The sequence below is a fragment of the Podarcis gaigeae genome (assembly GCF_964106915.1).
Source record: "Podarcis gaigeae genome assembly, chromosome: 4".
Classification (NCBI taxonomy): Eukaryota; Metazoa; Chordata; class Lepidosauria; order Squamata; family Lacertidae; genus Podarcis; species Podarcis gaigeae.
Window position 1 is genome coordinate 3,020,522 of NC_139677.1, and position 21,804 is coordinate 3,042,325.

General features: G+C 44.0%; 1 protein-coding gene across 13 annotated transcripts in view; it reads left to right on the forward strand.

Annotated features, from left to right (window-relative positions):
• PCDH17 (protocadherin 17) overlaps positions 1–21,804 on the forward strand; it is a 135,060-nt gene that overhangs the window by 98,938 nt on the left and 14,318 nt on the right. For 4 of the 13 annotated variants that reach the window (XM_083737787.1, XM_083737790.1, XM_083737785.1 and 1 more), the window contains exon 4: positions 880–963. The exons of 7 other annotated variants lie outside the window; for them this stretch is intronic. In XM_083737787.1, the coding sequence (XP_083593913.1) occupies positions 880–963 (84 nt within the window). Of the gene's footprint in view, positions 1–879; positions 964–4,560; positions 4,584–21,804 lie in introns of those variants that run through there. 2 more of the 13 variants (XM_083737788.1, XM_083737796.1) reach the window with 2 other exon arrangements.

Consider the following 21,804-nt stretch of genomic DNA (forward strand, 5'->3'; position numbering starts at 1 on the left):
CCCTTAAAATGTTCTCCTTTTAACATTGGAGTGACTAGGTAGGCAGTGGCAGGGAGGACTCTTCCCCTCCCCATGCACCCCACTGCACCCCAACTGCCTGCTTGTTTGCAGGGAAGATGCTTCCAAAAGCACTTTTACAAGGCTAGTCCGCGTCTCTCTTATTCGAGCCTCTTGAGGCTCCAACTTGAACATGGCTCTTTTAAAGCTTTGGTAAGTTGCCCCATACTTCTGTTTTAAACCTCTGGGACCTGGAGTTCAAAGGGGCAGGGAGGCGGCTTGCAAAGTCAAGTGATGGGTTGTGACAGATGAGTGGGTCCTCACAGCTGATCTTGATAAGGATTTTGCCCGTGGAGCTAAAAGGTTTACCTGCCCCTGTTTTATGTGGGACAATCCATGGTGTTCTCCTCCCTCATTTTATCCTTTCAGCAATATTGTGGGAGCTTCACGGTGAGTGAAACTGTAAAGGAAATCTGGGTCTCCCCCAAATTATAGGGCCTTTCTGCACTTATCATTTATAGTAGAATAATTGCTGGGGGTGGGGTGTTTTTTGTATGTTGCCGCATGACATCGACATCATTGTCAGTTTGTGCTTTCTTTCAGTGATGAGTGACATCTCTGTCCAGAGTACCTCCATCATACTCTATGAAACTTTTTGTGTTGTTTAGCATGATAGACTCACTAATATCTACCTAGGGATTCATGATGGACTGCTGCTGCTGCTGCTGCTTCTGTAGCTTTCTACAATATATACCAAACTAAATGGCTGTTTCAAGCACAAGCAGAGACCATTTGGGGAGCGGGGTTTGGAATGCAAATGAACCCTTTCTCCTGCAAATGATTTTTTCCTCCTTGTTAACTAAAAATATTTTATTTTTCAAGCATTCCCGACTTTGCTTTCCTTTGCTTTCCTCACCCTCCACACCATCACAAGTAGACTTCAGTCTGTTGATCTGCTTCTGTCAGGTGAGCAAACCCTTCGTCTGCTAGCTGTCTTACTCTTCGGGGGTCAGAATTTTACATGTGAAATTGTAAAACTTCAGGGGGTGGGGTGGGGGTGTCTTCTTTTTTAAATATTGCAACTGAGAATTTGATAAAAGTGAATTTTTACTGCAAAGAATTTCAAAGATCTTGTTGAATTAGGATTCTGAACATTAATTAGAAGCACATTTTGCATTGCAAATGAGCTCAGTTTTGGCTAAAGTGGATCTGAAATTCCAGCTGTTTTGACCTCTCCTCATTTCATGCACAAAACACATAATGTAGGTAACTGACTGACTTCTGTTGCATGTCCAGGGAGCAACATGCTTTGTAAGCCTCTTCACATGTGGTAGCTCCTTTGTGCTTGACCAGCAGTGGCCAAATCTGGTCCTTGCTTCAATTCTGCCTGCTCTTACTGTGCAGGATTGGTAATATTGTGCACTGCTTTTGGCCTGGGCATTGATACACCTATTGAAGTGCAGCTTTCCTGAGACCAAAGCAGAACATTTCTGATACTAGTTGTACTAAATGTGTGTAACGGAGAAGGTAGGAGTATCAAACTTTCAGCATCAGGGTGGCAATCCCTACTGGGGGGCGGGGAGAGCAACAAATGTGATGGTTACCTTTGTACAGTAGGATAGTTTCTACACACAGTCTCACACCCCTCCACCCTCCATCCAGGCACGCCTTAGCAGAGTTCAAGGACACCTTCCATCCATTCAGAATTACTCAAGGAAGGTGCAAGGTGGGACTGGCAAGGGGGGGGTGTGGCCAGGAAGGAGATACGGTCTGGGGAGAGTCCCAAGGACCAGAGAGAGGGCCTGAAAGGTTCTGTTGGGCCACTGGGGCTTTGATTCCCTATACCTACTGTGGTGCCTTCAGTTTGTGCAGCCTTGACAATTTAATTGCATCCAGGGCAGGGGTGAGGATTCTACCCCATCCCACCTCCTTCCTTAGTCAGCTAGCACAGGCTCCCCCCCCCCCATTTACAGTAATGCCTTTCTTTACTACCTCACCTTTACCACTGTGTTTGTGCCCCAGGGAACTGATAGACATTTGAAGACTCTCAGTTGTGTCATTAGCAGATATTAGTTGTGTCATAAAGCAGATATCCAGTCAGCCAACAAACTGCTCTACAATTAGGTGTGCCTCCCATCAGTTTACCATAGCTGAAATCCCACTGAGATTTCTGCACTCCAAGTAGCTGCTTGGTTTGCTTTTCTGTTTGGGCCAGCCCCGCTAAGTGCTTGCCCCTTTCTGAGTTAAGGAGACACTCAAAGGGGCAGCACAGAATTGAAACACAGAATCCAGAATACTGACTTACGAATGCAAAAAGAATGGTTGCACAAGGTGTTCACACATTCCCATGGGATGGTTGCCACTAATTACCAGTCTCTGAATCACCTGTTTCACAACCTCACCAAGTTGATGGATCTGTCTGTGGAATCAGAACAAATCTTTCCAATGATTCATTTTTTGCCACAGATAAGATGTAAAACCATGACAGTGGATTGATGGGGATTTAGGTGTTCTGCTCCTTTTTTAAGCGAAGATGTAGAACAGGTTCTTCTGTTTTATAGCCTGAAGCCGAACTGTCAACATAAATGATGTGCGGACTTTAATATCTGAGAGCCACACTGAAAGAATTCCTTTTTAGCTTCTTCTTTTTAAAGAACAGATTAAATGCCGCACAACACAGCTCATTACTGCCTAGCGTAAATTTATTGAAAAGGCAGTTTTTGCGAAAGTAGCTGGCATATTTTGTCTCGTTATTACCTGCTTTTGCTGAGCAGTGGATGACAGCTGGAGACAAGGAACATCTCCCCCCACCCTCTTAAATTGTTGTCAGTCTGTGAAGATTTCTGTTTGACCAAAAGCATCATTAAAACATCATTAGCATATTGGTGAGTGTTAGGACTGGCCCAAAATGGGAATTAAGAAATTTGTTACTGTTTCAGCCATTTCAGAATATGCTATGTGAATGCACCTTTTCCTTGGATTGAGAGAAATTGACATGCATCTGTCATCCCAATGTTACATGATGGCAGTTTCGGGTGCTGTTGCATTAAGAGTAATAAACCTTAGGTTTATGTTTTTGTTTTCTGTTGAGAACCTTGAGGGTAACCTGTCGTGGCCATTTGCTGCCAGTGGGCAGGGCTGGAGTCCAAGTGAGCTCAGCCAGAGCCGCCAAAGGGACAGGACAGAGTTTTCTCTCTCCATCTTTCTGCCGCTCCTTTGTCTCACTCACCTTCCAGCTCCCCTTCATAGTCACCCACATGAAATTAGACCTCATGAAATTAAGCCTAGGGCTCACTGCTGTCCAGCTGTGCTGTAGCATTTTCTATACATAATTACAGTCATCCTTACAACTCTTTAGGGCAGGGCACTGTTATTTCCACATCTCAGACACGGATGGAGCTGAGGTTGAGACCTGGGAAGGTAGCCCATCTAGGAGATGGAAATCTCAGATATCTGCTACCCTGTGAGATATCTTCGGGAGCCAAAAAGGCTAAGGAGTAAACCCTGCACAAATCCAGAGTGGAGTCCCTAAGACAGTTGCATGGTGCCTTGTACACCTCCTTCTGGCAACTCCTGCAGCCAAGCTGGTGCCACACACATTGTTCTGCTTTTCTTTGGATCACATCAGTGAGGCCGAGAAGGGGGTCTTGTCGTCTGGGGAGCCCAGGTTCTCCATGCCCACTGCCCAGGCTTGCATCCCAGAAAGGTCAATTCAGTGCTGCTAACAGAATGCCTGGAGGCACACTTCATTGTCTCTTGAGACAGACAGAAGGCTGAGTTTATGGCAGGAGGAATGCTAGAGCTAGGGGCTTGGCTGCTATGCCTCACCTTCGCTGAGTGGTAGGGATGATGTGAGTTGAAAGCATTGCCTATCTCTCTGAATTTGCATTGAAAGGATGGATGCCTTTCCCTCTTCTTGGAGATTGCAATCATAGTCTTGTCTCTTAAAGCAGCAGATGCCTGAGGAGGAGCAAGAGGACTCTGACAGTTTTGCTTACAATGTGTGCAACTTAATGAGGAAGCAAACACTTCTAACACATGAAGACACCTCCTCATGGAATAACCACAACCACCCAAGCATAGCTCTTTGATTGGGGCAATGACTTCCATTGCAAAGGGGCGCAGCTTGCAACTTGGTTGTGGTTGTTTTTTAAGAAAAGAAACAATGCTGCCCTTCTTTTCAAGTTTTCAGCACTCTCTCCTGTTGAAGGAATGTGGCAGGGCTGCAGCCACCCCCCCAACATTTGAATAATGTTTTCTCCCCAAATATCCTCTCCACAGCACCAAATATCTCCAAAATAAACTTTCTCTCCCCAGCCCCATAAATCTAACATATATGTCAACAGTAATTTTCAGGTTTGCATTTCAAAGAAGCTCCCACTAAGACGGTTTCAGGTATCTCTCAGGCCTACTTCTCAAAAGCAGCAGATGATGGCCAAGCTGACTCCAGACTGTATCGCCTCCAACTGCAAGCTGATGTCCTTTCATGAGAAAACATTCCTATACATGAAAACCTAAGTTTTCCTAAGCACAAGTCATAAATGGCTGTCTCTGTGTTCACAGATCAGTGATGACTCCATGCACACTCTCCTTCATGGGGACGCGAATCCCCCTTTGCCAAGGCTCAAGAGGAGCAGCAGCGTTCCTGCTGTTCATTGTCCCCACATCAGCTGCTCTGTGAGGCACCTCCCAGGTAGGGAGCTGAGTCTGTGAAATCCCACTGCCCAAAGCCACCCATGAAAATTGCAGCGGCGGCAGCCCCACTAGTTCTCCTCACTCGAAACCACCTGCACTTTAAAGTGACACAGTTTGGGGATCACATGAATTCACAGCCATTCCCCCCTTCCTCTGACTGAAGTAATGTCAGCTTGATTCATAACTGACTCGAGCCATTTGTAAGGGTCAACACTCCATGAAATGATAACCAGATGGAGGGAGGTTGTGTCTCTTATGATAGCTAAATGGAACTTCCATGTTCAGAAATAGTATATCTCTGGGTACCAGGTGCTGAGGACCAATAACAGGGAACAGTTATCTGACTGGCCATTGTTGGAAACTGAATGATGATCCGGATGAAGTGAAGATCTGACCTCCAGGTACCAGGATGGTGAGAGGGCAGGGCATGGGGGGAGGCTGGGATCTCCTGGATCTTAGCCTGATCTAGTGTAAGTATTAAACAAGGTTTCTCCCCTCACATTGTCCTCATGATCATCACCACATGTGGGAGGAGAGCAGTGTCACTTCGTTGGACTTTCACAGTCCACTGTGGCCACATGCCAGAAGGCCTGTTTTACCCACACGGGTTCTCCAAATGCAGGTGCTGATGATAATCAGATGAACTAAGGCTCTGTTATCAAAACTAGCTCGGTTAGGCCTGGGGTAGTGTACAGTTATTTAATAGAATGAGGTCTCTACTTTCTTCACTTGGTAGGATCCAAATTATTGTAATGTAATAATTGTGTGTGGTGGGGGATTTTATAGAATTAGCTTTGTTATCCCTTTTTTACTTTTTTGGATTTCTCTGCCATTTTTAAAAAAAATACTTTTCTATTTTAATGAGCAGTATCTTGTAATATGATCGTGGAGAAAATCAAATTAGGAAAGCTGAGTGGTGGAGAATCAAAAGAAGACAGAGACTAGGAAGGCAGCCAGAACATTTTGACATGAACCTGGCATTTCAGTGGCACCTATTTACAGTATATTGCCAGCTCAGCTTCACAGCTTCCTGACAGTGGAAACTGTGCCCTTTTGTTCCGGCTCCTTTCTAACACTGAGCCTAGTACTTATGTGGCAGAGCTTTCTCTGGAAAGCAGCACTTCAGGTGCAGCAGGTGGAGCATCACACGATGGAAGAATCCTCCATTTCTCTCCCCCTGCAAATCCCTGCATGTAGAAAACCAACATGTCTCCTGCCTTACATCTTACGTGCAGGACATTTTTATTTCTATTTTGCAGTAAGGCTTTTTCAACCATGAAAACCCCACCTGCAATCTGAAATGGCAGAGCCCAAACCTTAATTACCCATCTCAGTGAGAGCCAAGTTTAGAGTCCCAAATCCATTTCAGTATAGTCTGCTTTTACTGAGTAAAATTGCAACAGTTCAAAGTCTCTTAGCATCCAACTTCACCTTGAAATTTTGCTGTAGGTAATGTAGGCAGTGCTTCACTTCAGGGGATACTGGCATCTTTGGGGGGGGGGGGTAAAAAGTGTGCACTTACTGTAACAACTTTATGGTGAATACTGGCATCTATTTTTCCAGGGGGGAAAAAGCACTGAATGACAAGTTAAGGATTCAAAGCACCATTCAAAGCAGCTTTATTAAATGGATCAAAATTTTATTTGCTTCTCTTGACATTCCTCAGATGTTTAGCCATTAAGGAACCTCTAAAATTGCTTCCAAAATTCACTCTAATTTAAACTTTTATTATTTTTTAAAAAACCAGAATTCTTAATTTTAGTTAGGTAAAACTACTTAGGAGAGATAATTATATATAAAGAACCCCCCCCCCATTTTCTCTTTCCAGAAAACGAGTAAATGTCTTACCTCCATGTCTTACAGTATATACAAACCATGTTAGCTGGTCAAGGAGCTTCTCCTGAGCCCACTCAGCTTCTCTCTTCTCTGTGCATGTTTGTTGTAGACCTCATTCATTCATTCATTCATTCATACATGCATGCATGCATGCACACCTCTTGATTTCTCTGCACTTGACTCACCCTACACTTAGTGATTGGTGGCTGTGTGTGTGAATTGGTCTCTACTGAGAAATATTTGAGGTGCTATAAAAATGTTGTCTGCACAGCTAGGTTTGAAATAACCCATTCACACAAACATGCCAAAGGGGCCTGGGTCACCTGCACATGATGGCTTGCCTGTATGAATGGTCCAGAGACATAACTCCACAGCTGGAGCTCTCAGGACCACACAGGGCTTTTCAGTAGAGTCTCTTCACCAGTTCAGCACCTGCTTACCAACTACAGAGCAATTAGGAGCGAGAAACCAGCTGGCCTGCTTGCATGCAACGCACAGGCCTCCTTCCACCCTGTGCCACCTGATTCTTCTTTATTATCATATTGTAATAAGTGTTTTCTTCTTTAGAATTGTTGAGGCAATATTGTGAAAGCAAGCTTTTCAGTGATATGCTTTCTTATTTGGCGCTTTTAAGAAAAAGGCTCCTTTGTGCTATGTAGGATTTTCTTTTCCAATTGACTTGAGGTCACTTGAAACGCCCCCACTCTTGTGGCTAGACGGAACCTGTGTATTAATGTGTTCTGCTGAACCTCCAGGTATTATAGGAGAAATGAGCAAAGCAAGCGACAAAAACTCTTTCAGAAAAGCAGTTTGGGCCTTTTTACAGGCACTAAATGATTTAAAGTGATACAGGGTAGTGAGCTGTGTACTCTCTTTGTGCCTTTGTTTGCCTGCTTGTATACTTCTGCGTATTGCCATTGATTGGAGGTTCTGGTGTTACAAATGACCTTTGAATGAAGTCTCTGTTAACTTAGCAAAAAATGTTAAGTTATTGTCTCTTTTAAAAGTAGAATACAGTGGTACCTCAGGTTACATATACTTCAGGTTACATATGCTTTAGGTTACACACCCCGCTAACCCAGAAATAGTACCTCGGGTTAAGAACTTTGCTTCAGGATGAGAACAGAAATCGTGCAGTGGCAGTGCAGCGGCAGCAGGAGGCCCCATTAGCTAAAGTGGTGCTTCAGGTTAAGAACAGACCTCCAGAACAAATTAAATTCCTAACCCAAGGTACCACTGTAACCACTTGGTTTAAAGTCCAGGCATTGGTCCCAGTACCACGCTCTTAGCAGGAGGATTCCGCTAGCGATAAAGCTGAGCATTGAGGCTACTTCTAATGTCCATTGGAAAATACCCTTGGAATAATATGGCCATATTCTCCCCTTCCTCTGCTCTCTGGTCTCCAACACTCTGGGAATTGCTTCTTCTTCTGCATCAAGTGTAGATGATATAGAGAGGCAGAGAAGGAGACAGGGCTGCTTCACGGTGAACTGTGGGATTCAGGAAACGTTTCAGTGAGCTATGGAGTGGAGTCAGGGCCAGAGGGAAAGATGGCGGGGCAGGGGAATGAAAAATGGGTTGAGGTGAAACAGACAAAGTGATGGAAGAAGCCCCCTGCAAGCCGTCAGTTCTGATATGTGAAATTAAGGAAGGAGGAAATAAGAGAGGGCAAAAGCTGAAATAGAAAGAGTGCAAGAATCAGAGAGAGAAATAGTGGGGTGCGAGGAGAGAGTGGTACAAGCTTGCAAAATGCTTCTGACAATATTCCACAGCTCTGCTACAAGACCAGGTGAAGCAATCAAAACACAGCAATGGAGCAGCAGATCCACTGCCATATCTGAAGGTTTTTGGGTTTGTTTTTAAGAAATCCTTTAACTAATTGAATCTTCCTTTTGCTATCTCCCTGTTTTATTTTTGTATCAACCTGTTTTCTATTGAAAATGGAGCAAGCATAGCCTTGGACCAAATCACCATCCCCAAATCATAATCAACACCATGAGCATCATGACTGCTACATCTTCCAATCCTGTTTTCTTCAACCCAGTGTGGAGCCTCCAGAAGTTGTGCACTGCAGCTCCCATCATCCCTGGCCCTGGTATCAAGGCTGATGAGACTTGTACTCCCAACCTTCTGGAGGACCCTGCTTTGGCTACTCCTGCCTCAAACTATTAGTCTCTGCCTTGAAGTTTTTGGTAGATCTGGGAGGCAGATTAATCAAACCGTGAATCTGAGGGTGACATAGAGGACATTTCAGTCCCAAAGCCTGATCCATTTCTGGGATATTTAAGAGAGCTGTTTTTTTAATATCAAAAGAAAAAGTTTTGAGTACCCATATGTCATAAAGTCAGACAGGATTATCTCCCCAAGCCAATTCCAAACCCTATGATCAGACTAGATAGGCCAACGTCTCCATCAGGGATTAAAGATGTCATAAAATCCAACTTGTTTTTTTTTAAACGACACTTTTTTGAGTAAGAAGGATGTCAGTATGAGCAATTGCAGCGATCTCATATTGGTAACAAAATTTTACTCATAATATTCTCATAGCATTCCCTTCATAGGGAATACAGCTCTAAGAGCAATCTCTCCCAAATGGAACTTTTTAATGAGACATAAGGCTGACAGAAAAACCTGATTAAAAGAACAGTCTTAGCCAAGATTGCTTTCTGCCATTAATGAAGTTGCTTTAGATCATGACAATGATCTTGTTCACTTAGATTCCTGTCCATCTTGCTTAATTTAACTTAATTGGCAACCTTAGATCCCTCCATGGTGCTGTTTCCATGAATATGATGAATGAGCTCAAGAATGGAGAGTGTCAGGAAGCAAGCTGATTTTAACCCTTCCCATCAAACTCATGTCTTCTGGGACACTCTGATCCTATTGGCAGGCACCAATACCTGAATAATAAATGGGAGGGGATTAGATATATCTGCATTTTCTGTGTCTTCAGAGGTTGCTAACAAGAATGCCAGTTCTGTTTGCCTAACTCTGGGAGAAGAACAAAGGAAGTGTGCTAAGAGGAAGAAGAGGAACAACAAGATTTAGTGTGGCAAATAGAAGGGTGTTGCTATAGTAATTGCATAGGTGCAAAACAGAGAGTGTAGCAGGAGAACAATCCCTGCTACTCACAGCTGAGCCTCATAGATGGGCTTGCTGCCTTGGCCTTCAGTTCAGGATTATGGCTTTGCTAGAAGAGAAGTGTCTCCATGAGACATAATCATCTAGACAAGTTCTGGGTATTGCTGGACTTCCACTTAGCTATCTGTGACATTGATAGAAAGATACATTGAATTAGTAGCTTCTCTTCTTTAAGCCAAAAACTACAAATACTTATACAATTCACTTTTGTTTTACAAAGCACTTTATCGTCTTCTTTTTTCTTTTGGAGAAGTGGGGGTTGAACTCCTACAAGTGGTGCATGTTGCTAAAAGATATTTTTACCGGGTTGTTTCATGCTGAGAATCAGTGCAAGGTCGTAACTGTTATGTGTTGTGGCACAGGCCACAGCTAAAGAGAAAGGTTTATGGTTATCATTTCACTGTGGTCTTCCTAAGAAGAACAGGAGCATTGTATTGTATAAAGTTGAACCTGGCCATTCGCACATAATAATAATAATAATAATAATAATAATAATAATAATAATAAATAATTTCACCTCTTTCTCCTGACTTCTTGTGACCCATTGTATTCCTGATTGAGTTGTTTCTTCCGCTGTAGGGGCTTGGCATATGCAGGTCCTGCTTCGTAGCAAAGTATTAGAGCATTTTTGTTCTATGATCCTAAACCTTGTTGCTTATGGACCAAGAAGTTCCAGCATTTCAAGTTTCAGGGCCAGAGAAATTTCAAAGTGGTCTGTGTGTGATTAACAGCACTGTGAAATGTCTTCTCCTGAATATACTCAAGGCTGAATTCTCCTCCCACCACCACCCCCCAAAAAGCAATGCAGTTCAGGAGCATTTGTTACAATTATGTTTTTTATACTTCATAATAAGCAGTTAGTAACTCTGGTCCAAAAGCCATCCTTTTGGCTTTCCTAGTATAAACAGTTTTGTGCCTCTGGCACACATATATGCAAGGCAATGGAATTGTCCTAGAATTTGCCCAGTTTACAGAGCCAGGGAGTTGCCCTCTTTGTCTTTCCTAAATGACACCCCTGTGGGCCAGTCCTTAATCCTGCTATCAGTTTTCCAGTGGGATTGATATCCTTCTTCACTAGTTTAGTTTTGGATTAAAAATGTGTAAGTCTTCTTATACTGTGCTCCAGGAACCCAATCATTGAAATGAAAAACTGTAAGCACAAGACAGATACAGTTGTGGGGTTGGGGCTGTGCATATAGAAGCTTCTCCGCAGCCCAAATAAGCAAATGCAATGCAGACTAGTATAAAACAGCATTTTAACACACACTGAGCAGGCTACTCTCAGAATAGATGTCACATCTTTTTGAAATCTTCCCCTAACTCTCGCCATCCAGCTCTCATTATGTGCAACAAGATGCTTTCAAGAGCTAGTAACCTGGATATGTATGGGTGCATTAAAGTGCATACGTTTCAATCTACCTCAAACGACACATCTAACCACCACTTATTTCAGTGAGATTCAGAAGAACATCATGAACCATGCTCCCAGATGCACATATCTTTAGTCATTGCATGGTTAAAAGCGTCCTTCCAGAAATATATCAGGGTGAAAATTATTTTTCTGAGTATCATCTCCTCCTGTCAGTATTAACCCTTAGCATTCAAAATCTGCTAAAGTGCTGATAAAGATTCTTGTATTTTGTTTCTCAGCCATCCCTGACTGTATTCGTTTCTCTCTCCTTAGTCCTTGTATAATCCATTGCTTTATCCCTTTCCCCCTTTATTTTCCATCCAATTTGAAATTTCTCTTTAGCTTTTGCCACCCACAGGGCATTCCGCTGCTTTGCCAGTACATATCCCAGAACATACTGTGGATGAGATGCTCAGTAGTCTGTCCAGAGGGTCAGTGAGGCTCTGAATCCCTAGAGGTGTGCAGGTTCAATGAGCTGATGCTGTTGGCTGCAGATTGGAGCTCCCAGCTGCTGCTGCTGCTGCTGCATTGACTTCAACATGATGCAGACCAGGAGGTTTTTGTGTCTGCATGCAGTGGGGAGGGGGCGGGGAGATAACAAGAAACATCTTTGTAACACATTCCATTGCTTACTATGCAAGATTGCTATCATGGTATTTCCTCTTGGTTCTGGCTTTTAAAATATTAGCTGTTAAATATGGGGTGTCAGCCTGACGCTAGGTACAGGGAAGAGATGTTATTTTTAATACAGATTTCAACACTATTTTACACCTAACTCTCAATACATTTCAGTATTCCCCACAAACATTTTAATTCCTTCCATTCCATATTAAGCCAGCCATTCCCTTGAAACTGCTGGCAGAAATTATATTGTATTCTGGGGTAGCAAGCATCTACAAGGTTTCCTCCTCAGTTTTTGCAGACCACTTAACTCTTCTCTCTTACCAGAAGAGACCTCAACAGTGGAAAGTTGTTGGAGAGACTGAAAATGAACTATTGAAATAAATAAAACTATTTAGAAAGCCCACAGGATCAAAGATCATTATCCAATTGTTTCCTTTCATGAGAATTTTGAATGAAGTTAGAAAAATCACCGCAACTGTAACCTTCCGCAGCACACTGCAGCTGTTGAATGTAATATTCAATTCACACATTGCCTTTTGACTGTTTTTTTGGTGCCACTTTTGAGCAGAATACTGTTGTAGCAAGATTCATGACGGGGTGGGTAGAAAGCAGGGTTTACCAGAAGGGGAGGGAGAAAGGGGATACAAAATCATGGAGGGAAGCTAAAGGGTAGGTATCAAAGGGGAAATTGTGTGGGGAAGTGTCCCATACAGGGAAGTAGTGAGACGGGGAATCACTCGGGGAGAGAAAGAGAAAAGGAAAAAGGAGTGCACTAAGGAGACCAGTCATGGGGTGCTGAAAAAAATACACAGGCACTCTGCACATGTACAGAGGAGTTTCTTTTGCACCCAGAGAGCTTTGCCAGATGTGTTGGACAGAGGATTAGCAGAAGAGGAGGAAGGAGGATGTAGCATTGGAATATGGAAATGAAAACCCAGATACCAAGGAGACGCAGAATAGATGGGGCTGTCTGCTTCAGAATTTGGTGGGTTTGTGGAAATGGGGCTTAGCAGTTGCAGTGTGTGGGGGGGAGATAAGATCCAGAAGACTCTGTGGGGGTGGTCTGTGTGCATGTGGGGAGGTCATGGGAAAGGAGGGGAGAGAAGGCATGGGGGAGAAGGGGATGGAAAGCAAGGCTGCAAAATTGAAGAGATCCACATCAAAATTGAGACGGGGAAGGTTCAAAGGAGGCCTACCAATTGCATGGAGTGGGGAGAAGGTCTGGCATTATCACGAGGGAGGGGGAGGTTGTGATGTGTAAAGGGAGTGAGGAGTGGGCTTACTCAGGTTAGTCAAGAGTGGGAAGTGTTAACAGTGTGAGGTTTGAGGTGGGTGGGGCTAGTGAGCCACACAGCTGCCCCAGGACAAAATGAAATAGAAGATACCGTTAAGCACCTTCAATATGATGAGCAGCATGACTGAACTGAGTCATGCTGAAAGGGAAAGCCAGAATGATTCAAAATGTTTAAAGTAAGCATCTAAAGAAGAGCACCATAGATGCTTGCTGGGTATTTGAACAGACATAATTTCACAAAATGAGTGCAAAAATGCTTTTAGCTCTCTATAGTTAAAGTTCATATAAATGTGCTCCTAAAAATTGAAAAATGAATATGCAAAAAATGAATGTCATAAGCTTTTTATGCAAATCATTTTGAGTCACTTCGTGAGAAAAACAACTAACAAATATTAATCAGCAGAAGCATTAAGGTCTGACAAATGCCTCAGTTGCTTCACTGACAATGTCATTTCCCAGAAGGTGGAAGAACCAACAAGGGGATCATCTGTCTTGGACCTGGTCCTTGCCAATCGGGAAGTGGAAGTGCTCTTGTTCTCCTGGGTTCCAGGATACAGAGGCAAGGGAAAACGGAGTGTAGTTTTTAAGAAGGCCAATTTGGTATTGTCCGCATTTGGGCATTCAGTATTTCTCCTTTTAGAAACTCCCATCCTTCTTGGATTCCCTGCTCATTGAGTATTTCTGACCACGGGATCACACCCCCTAGCTCCTTCAGCTTTTTGAAATTGGCCTTCTTAACGGCCACATTTGCATGTGATGCTTAGTCAAAACATGAGCAAGCATGAAAGAGCAAGTGTACTGGTTCACAGTCAGAAAAGTGTGGCCACTTTGCTCCCCCCTTGCTGCGCAACCGGGATCTGAGCCATGACTTAGTGCTATGTGTGAACCCAGACTTTTAGTTTGTGTCTCCCACAAAAAAAATGTGATTGGTAAGTGCAAAACAAACCTTGTTTACAACTCCTGGTTTGTTGGCTGTAAGACAAATCATGAACCTAAGTTTACACATAGCCCTAAGCCCAGTCATGACACAGTAGCATGGAAGTTGTGGGGGGGGGGAGGGGAGGGGAGCAAATTAGAAGCTGCAGTCCTACTTTGTGCCACACCGCATTGGCTTAACATTGTGAGTTAGCCAAGCCAATGCACGTCCCATTGGAGAACAGTAGTTCACTTGCAGTACAGTCATGATGCTGTATGTCAATAAGGCTCTGACTTTTGTGTCTGCATAGGAGTGTTAAAAATGGGGGTGAATGTTTAGCATGCAAATGGCCCTCACTTCAATCCCTTGTCTTCCCAGAGTAAAAGAAAGAATCAGGGCTGGAAACAGCCTGTGCCTGATACCCTGGAAATCCAGAGCCTGCCTCAGAAGGTAGCACTGAACTTGATGGGCCTGTGGCCTGGCTCATGCCAAGGCAGCTTCGTGTGTTAAAGAGGGGTGGCTCTGTTCGGCTTGATGGGCCACAAGCTGAAAGGCTAAAGGTTAAACGTTGAGGGCAGTCCTTCACAGACCCTGCATGACCACGGTGTGTGGCAACTTGCTCTGGCCTCTTGCCTCAGCTTAGAGGAAAGCAAAGAAGGTACAGGAACCAACCAACCCCCTTAGAAGAACTCCATAGGTGTATTAAAGGATGTATTGTTATTGTTCTACGGTAGAATTAAATGGAAGGATGTGGAAAACTATGTTTTGACTGCTACACTGAGCAATGATAACAATGAAAGTCGCAGTGTGTGTGTGTGTGTGTGCGCGCGCGCACGCGCATGCAAAAGGGAGAGAGAAAGTACGAGGTGTCATTCTAGAAAGTGAGTTATTGCTACAAGAAGGGAGAATTTTACAGCTTATAGACTTGAGTAAGAATGTGAATAGTAATAAGCTCTGTAAAATAAAAGACCTTGAGAAGATTCAGCCTCTGCTGTTATAATTCATGTTGGATGTCAGCTTTTCAACCATTTTCATTCTTTCTTGCAGAAAGGGGTCATACCTCTGAAATTGCCAATGCTGTTGTCCTATCTGAAAGCAAATTATATTACTAAGATTAGGTCACAAATTGTCTAATATTATACTTTACATTTTCTTCATTCAGTTATTTTTTACTCAGCCAGGAAGTGGAAAGCCTTGAACTACCCCCACGAATCTATCCAAGTTTTGCATTCTGTTGACAAGTAATATTCCATAAACTTTTTTCAGTCACCTAATGACACTTACAGATAGGTAGCCGTGTTGGTCTGCCATAGTCAAAACAAAAAAAATTCCTTCCAGTAGCACCTTAAAGACCAACTAAGTTCTTTGTAAAGAACTAACCTGGTTGGTCTTTAAGATGCTACTAGAAGGAATTTTTTTTTGTTTTGACTAAAGACACTTGTTTGCAGATTTGCAAAGCTCCGTTCTTCTCTTCTTGCTGCCACATAGATTTGATGAGAGATTATATGTGTGAAGGAAGGAGAACTAGCAGTTGGGGGGGGGGAGAGGGAACCAATGAGGAATAGAACACTGGGTGAAACATTTCCAAGGCATTAAGTTTGATTAAGAGACTGTGAACAGTTTCCACTGTTAAATCAAGGAAAATAACATTTCTTCTTTTTAAATTCCATAGAGGTACTCACATTAGTTTATTCCAGTGAAAATATCAAAGAGCCCTGTGGCACAGCTCAAAGACTAGATTTGCTACCAAAACACTGAAATTTGTAATGAATTTGAAGTTTGTCCTCAGGCAAAACATCTGAGAGGAATTTGGAAAAATGCTAGAAAGCTTCAGCATGACAGCAAAAAATGTCTCAGTACAAAGAGCTCCACATTTTCCTGAGTTGCTGCCAGGTTTTGCCAAAAGTGTAATTCAAGGCACATTTAAAGGTTCCATCTGAGGAATACCATTTCTATGATTTTGGGGGGAAGTGGGGGGGGGGGAATGTTTGGCTGAGAGCAGTGACCTTTCTCAGAGAGGTTTCCCACACCGCATTTAAATACCAGCTCATTTATATATGGTTTTATATATGGTTTTGCCAGAAGCAAGAAATAAATTATTTTAAAATATCATTATATGGCACAAGAGTGAAGATCAAAGGTAATGGTGGTGGTGGTAATGATATAATTATATGTACCCATCTGACTAGGTTGCCCCAAAACGGCTGTGATAAAACAGAAACTTCTTATAATGAATTTCTCTTTAGATGTGAGGAGCTATCCTACCCTCCACACCTGCTGGCAAATCAAGGATAGCAAACGACACCCCCCCCCACCTCATATGTTGTTCTTCTGGTTCAATGTGTGGACTCCATGGATTGGCATGGCTGGCCATGACTTCAGGCCCAGATTTATTGCTCTGATTCCAACCAGTTGATGCTCCTCTGCATCTAGTCTCTGGTTCACCTTCACTGTGCGACCTTCTGGCCCAGATGAGTCCCCTTTCCATACAGACTAGCGCCCATGGTCACCATTTACCTCTGGCTTCCTAAAAAACTGTCCCTTCCCTTAACCAAGAAGTGTGCAGATTGTTGCAGATCTTTTCACAGTCGGGCCAATATTGTAGTCTGCCGCTTCCCCCACAATGTGATCCTGAAAGGGAAGCAACAGCTACTGAGGGAGCCAAGAGTGAAAATGGGACATTGAGATCAGGGCAGTAAACCATCATGCCTGAAGTTCTTCAAGGGTCACGAGGTCTGCAGATTGCAAGGAAGCCAATCTGGGGGTGAGATGGCAGCAGATGATTGCTTTCCAGCATGGCTTCTGGGCAAAACTCACTGTTCAGATCTCGTAGAAGATTTTATTTGATTCATTATAAAATCTTTCTATGCTGCTTTTCATTCAAACGAATCCCAAAGCAGCTTACAAACAATAAATAAATAGAACACAATAGAACATCTACAAATGCATCCATTACAATCTACAAAACACTGCCTTATTAAAGGCAACAACTAAAAAAATCAGCTAAACATCACGATTAAAGCAAAATGCATATTATATGATTATTAAATCAATACAACATTTATAATCTGTAAACAAAATAAAAAAGCAGCAAAAAATAAACTAGGCACTGTTAAGTTCATACACACATGTGAGTCATACACGTGACTCACAATCATTAACTCAGCTCATTAAAATGCACAGATGATATATTCACCCCCCAAAAAGAAAACATTTTTAACCATGGTATCAGTCATAGTCGGTTTTGTAGTGTTGTGTGCTCAGAATCCAGAAGAGAGATATTATTACAATTAAGCCTGTTTTAACACAGAGAGACAGATGCCAGAGGTCTGTCTATAAGCACTTGCAATAGGAGCATATGCATGGCATCAGATTTACTAATACTTGCATCCCTGAGCCCTAGGCTCTTTCTGAAGCTGAGGGGAGGGAATGTTTTTATGTTCTAACATTTTCCCTGGGTAGCAGCAAATTGGCTGGCGTGCACAGAGTCACTTGAGAGAGAGAGGGAGGGAGGGAGAGAGAGAGAGAGAGGGAGAGAAGACTGGCGGCTGCAGTGGGAGGGTGGGTAGAAAGAGAGAAATAATTTTTAAACTGCAGCTGTGTAGCTAAATTACATGTCTGAAAGTTAAGAGATGAAAGATATGAAGCTGATGCATATGGACACTGTTAGGCAGGCTGAAAAAGAAACTTTGGATGCAAGAGTTCTGCTTCTGTCAGGAGCAGTGTTTTATTTCTACAATGCAACACAGGTTGTGTCCTAGGGCAGGATTAAAGAAACAGGCTCAAAATAAGTCTTTTTGATAGCTACAACTGTATCTGCAGCTTCACAGACCTCAGAGTTAGGAGCAATTAATGTGGAAGCAGCAACCCTGTGGTGGCCCTTAAGTTACAAGAGCAATAGTCTTGCTGCCGAGGCCATGGCTACTTCAGCAACATCTGGATACAGAGGGGAGGGCTGAGTCCCATAGAACTGATGGGGGAACAACATTGCTTCCCATGCCAGCATTTGCCCCAGCAGTCCCAGAATGGTGTGGGATGGAGTCATGCAAAATGGTAGCCATGGCCCTGCAGAAACTGTCCCACCAGTTCAGGGGTGTGTGTGAGGGACAGGGAGAAGTCCTGCCAGTTTTCCTTTAAAGGTTACAAAGGATAAGGTTACCAGATTTTTTTCAATGCGTCCGGGGACACTTTAAACAAACAAACAAATGTTTGGGATGTTGATGCTGCAGCGATGATGGTGGCAGGGGGGTGGCCACCACCTTGACCTCAACTGCCACGTTTCCCCTTCCTCTGAGGCTTCTACAGTGGTACCTCGGGTTAAGAACTTTGCTTCAGGATGAGAACAGAAATCGTGCTGCGGCAGCAGCGGGAGGACCCATTAGCTAAAGTGGTGCTTCAGGTTAAGAACAGTTTCAGGTTAAGAATGGACCTCCAGAACGAATTAAGTACTTAAGCAGAGGTACCACTGTATCTCCTTTCTCCATGAGCCTGGGCAGCCCCTGAGTTGTTGATTCATAGAATCATAGAATCATAGAGTTGGAAGAGACCACAAGGGCCATCGAGTCCAACCCCCTGCCAAGCAGGAAACACCATCAGAGCACTCCTGATTCTTTTCTGGTGGTGGTGGGGAAGCTGTGCGCCATGGGTCAGGCATGGAAAGCAGAGGAGGGTTGAGAACGGCGGTGGCTGCGAGGCTCGGGCAGCACAATGCCTCCCTTCCTATCGGAGCAGCCCCAATCACATTCCTACTTGCGTGAAAGGGGGGGAGGGAGGTGTCACACTAGCGCAGCCTCATCCCAACTCCTACTTGCATGCAAGCAGGAGGGAGCAGGGATCTTCATATCGGAGCAGCTCCAATCCCATTCCTACCTGTGTGCAAGCAGGAGGGGGCGGGAATCTCTCACCTGGGAAGGAAGGCTTCCCACTGCCTAACTGAGAGATCCCCGCCCCGCTCCTGCTTGCACGAAAGTAGGAGTCGGGAGGTTGCTCCGATAGGCAGCATGAAGCCTCCCCTCACAGCTTAGTTGCTGGGTCAGAGAAGGTGGAGGCAGCCCAGAAGCTGCATCTTAGAGCTTCTGCACCACCATCATATGGGGACTTCCGAGCAGCTCCTGAAGCCAGCCAGAGCCAACTGCTCCGGGCTGCTGTGACTGCGTTTCCCGGGGATGTTAGATGAAATCCGGGGACATTCCAGGGATGGAATTTGTCCGGGGATTTATTCGCAAATCCGGGGACTGTCCCCGAGAAATGGGGACGACTGGTAACCCTAACAAAGGAGCAAGTTATGGAGACCCTTACTGTCTTCCTCATTCCTCCCTCCCACACCCTTGGGTTTTCCACTTGGGGCATAGCATGTATGTGTTTTTCCCAAACCCCACACCTTCTTCCAGGGCAAACTCCATTCAGAAGTGGGGATTACTGCTGGCTGAGCCTGGCAGAGGGAAAATAACCCTTTAAAATAGAGCTTGATTTACACCATCCTTTTTGCCAGTGAAACTTCTGCTAGGTGTCTTGATCATGCGACTGAGCTGAAAGGATTTTGGGGCAGGGCTAAGTCTGCCCCTGTTCTATCCTGCCCCTTTTGGAGGGCTTACTCTGGCCTTGGCCCAGACAGCTTATTTCCACTTTTCTCCATCTGAGCCAGGATGAAAGACTTTGGATGGACATCTGCCTATTTCAAACTCTGCTAATTCCAGCAAACCGTGGGTTTGGATTTCTCTCTGTCTCTTTCTACTTACCCTGTATCATCCTGATAATGGAGACTACCGTGGCAGCTATTATCTGCAGGCACTGTGCTGACCAACTATGGGAGAGGAGAATTACCTCTGTGCCTGCTAACAGATCAGTGCTGAGCCCTGGGGTGAAGGAGAGGGCATCCCAGTTTGGTCCAGAAGCGCAAGGAGAACAAAACTGCTAAGAACTGAACAACACAGACACTTCATGTTATGTTTCAAAGTGCATGGGGAAATTGAAGCTGTAGTTGGCAATCCTAGATACCAATAACACACATGAAAATGCAGTGATCATCTGACTAGTTTAAAATAGAAAAAGCAGCTTGTTCATTAATTAAGCTAGACTACAGAAAACACTTGTAAAATGTCAGTGGTTGTGTGATTGCTTTGCATGTAGTTATCTAGGACTGAGTTACTGTGAGGCACCTTCATACTTCATTTAGGACCTTACTGATTTTTTTCTTACGGATGCATGACTGGGTTTCCAAGGGGTGGGGAGTATTTCAATTGCCTTGCAAGCAGAGGGTTTTTATTATGGCCCTAAAATCTTTCCAGACAAAGCTTTCCAGACAAAAAGAGAGCACCAAGTTCCTGGCTATGGAGTGATCTGCTAACCTAGAAACAAGAGAGGCAGAAAGCCAGGGCAGACTTGTAGCATTTCAGCTTTTGGACAAAACATGGATTTTCCCATAACCCAGACAGAAGCCATCTAACCTCATCCAGGAAATCTCTCACCTGGGTGTAATAATGCTTTCAATGAAGCATAAATCAGTGGATCTGGAAAGTCATAGTTTGTGATGCCATCTGGTCAAGCACTAATGAACCTGCTGGGAATGTTGGTCTAATACATCATTATCACTATGGAGGGCAAGCGATTCACAAACTTTTTGGATGAAAGAAATTCTGCCAGTTTCCAGTCTTTCCTGTGGTGCACAGAAATCACTTTCTTTTTTTCCTTTCAACTACAGTGAAAACAAACTTAAAGCCCTTGTCCTACACTGAAGAATGCAGAGTTCACCACTGGCTTTTGACTATCATAACTTGCTCAAGAAGCACGGCTTCTAATAGTGAACTCAGGTAGTGATGGCAGCTACAACCGAAACCGCTGAGAAACAGCAGCATGCTCGTGGTGGAGCTCTGAGGTCCACAGAAATGCAAAAACAAATAAAATGTTGTTTTTTTAAAATAAATTTAAAAAGTCAATTGAGGACTTGGCCTGCTCAGGAGGCCTACAAGGGTGAGGCCTGAGGGCCACATTCCATTCTGGGTGACTTTCCAAGGGCCACATGGCAGCACTGGAGGGAGCCAATGGCAAAAGTGGGTGGAGCAAGGAATGGAAATGGCATGCTAGTTTCTGCTCACGCTCACCCCCCCTCCATCCTGCATCCAGACAAGCAGGAGGCATGACATCTGAGCAAGACACCTGCATGCCAAGCAGGGCTAGTGAGGGGGCGTGGCCTGTGGAGAGGAGGTGTGGCCTGTGGAGAGTTCTGAGGGACAAATAAAGAGGTTTAGAAGTCCCTGCCCCTCCCACTTTTGTCACAGGAATGCAGAGCAGGGGTGGGGAAACCTGTTTCAGCGCAATGGCCACATTCCCTCATGGGCAACTTTCCAAGGTCTGCGCACCAGTGGCGAGCCGAGCCCAGGGCAAAACGTGGGTGGATGAACAGATGTGTCCACTTGTATATGGTTTGGGTTACCTGGTAAGAGACTTTGATTTGTTTTCAAACAGAATTTTAAGTTTTTATTTTGTGTTTCTGATAATCAAGAGTAGAATTGGCAGGTGATGACTCTTCCTACACCTCCTAACCTTCCTACAGGTCTTTCAGTATGGTGTGGATTTTGTCTTGTCTAACAGTAAAAAAAGGTGGGGGGAGAGCAGGCTTATGGTGACCTTTAGTGAAATGGTCATCGCAATAAATCCCAGTGCTTGCATTACTGGAGTATTGATGTTTATGTCTCTGGTACACCATCTGCCTTCCTGGAACCCAACGTATTAACAGTCTCTCATCTTGCTTTTACAGAGCAAACATAGTTTTGTTGCAGCAGACATTTGTAGACGTGTGGACATAATGAAAGAGGCATATGGGTCAAGGTTTGGCTGGAAAAACTGGCCATATTTCGGATAGGGAGCCTAGATCCCATTTATCATTTATCT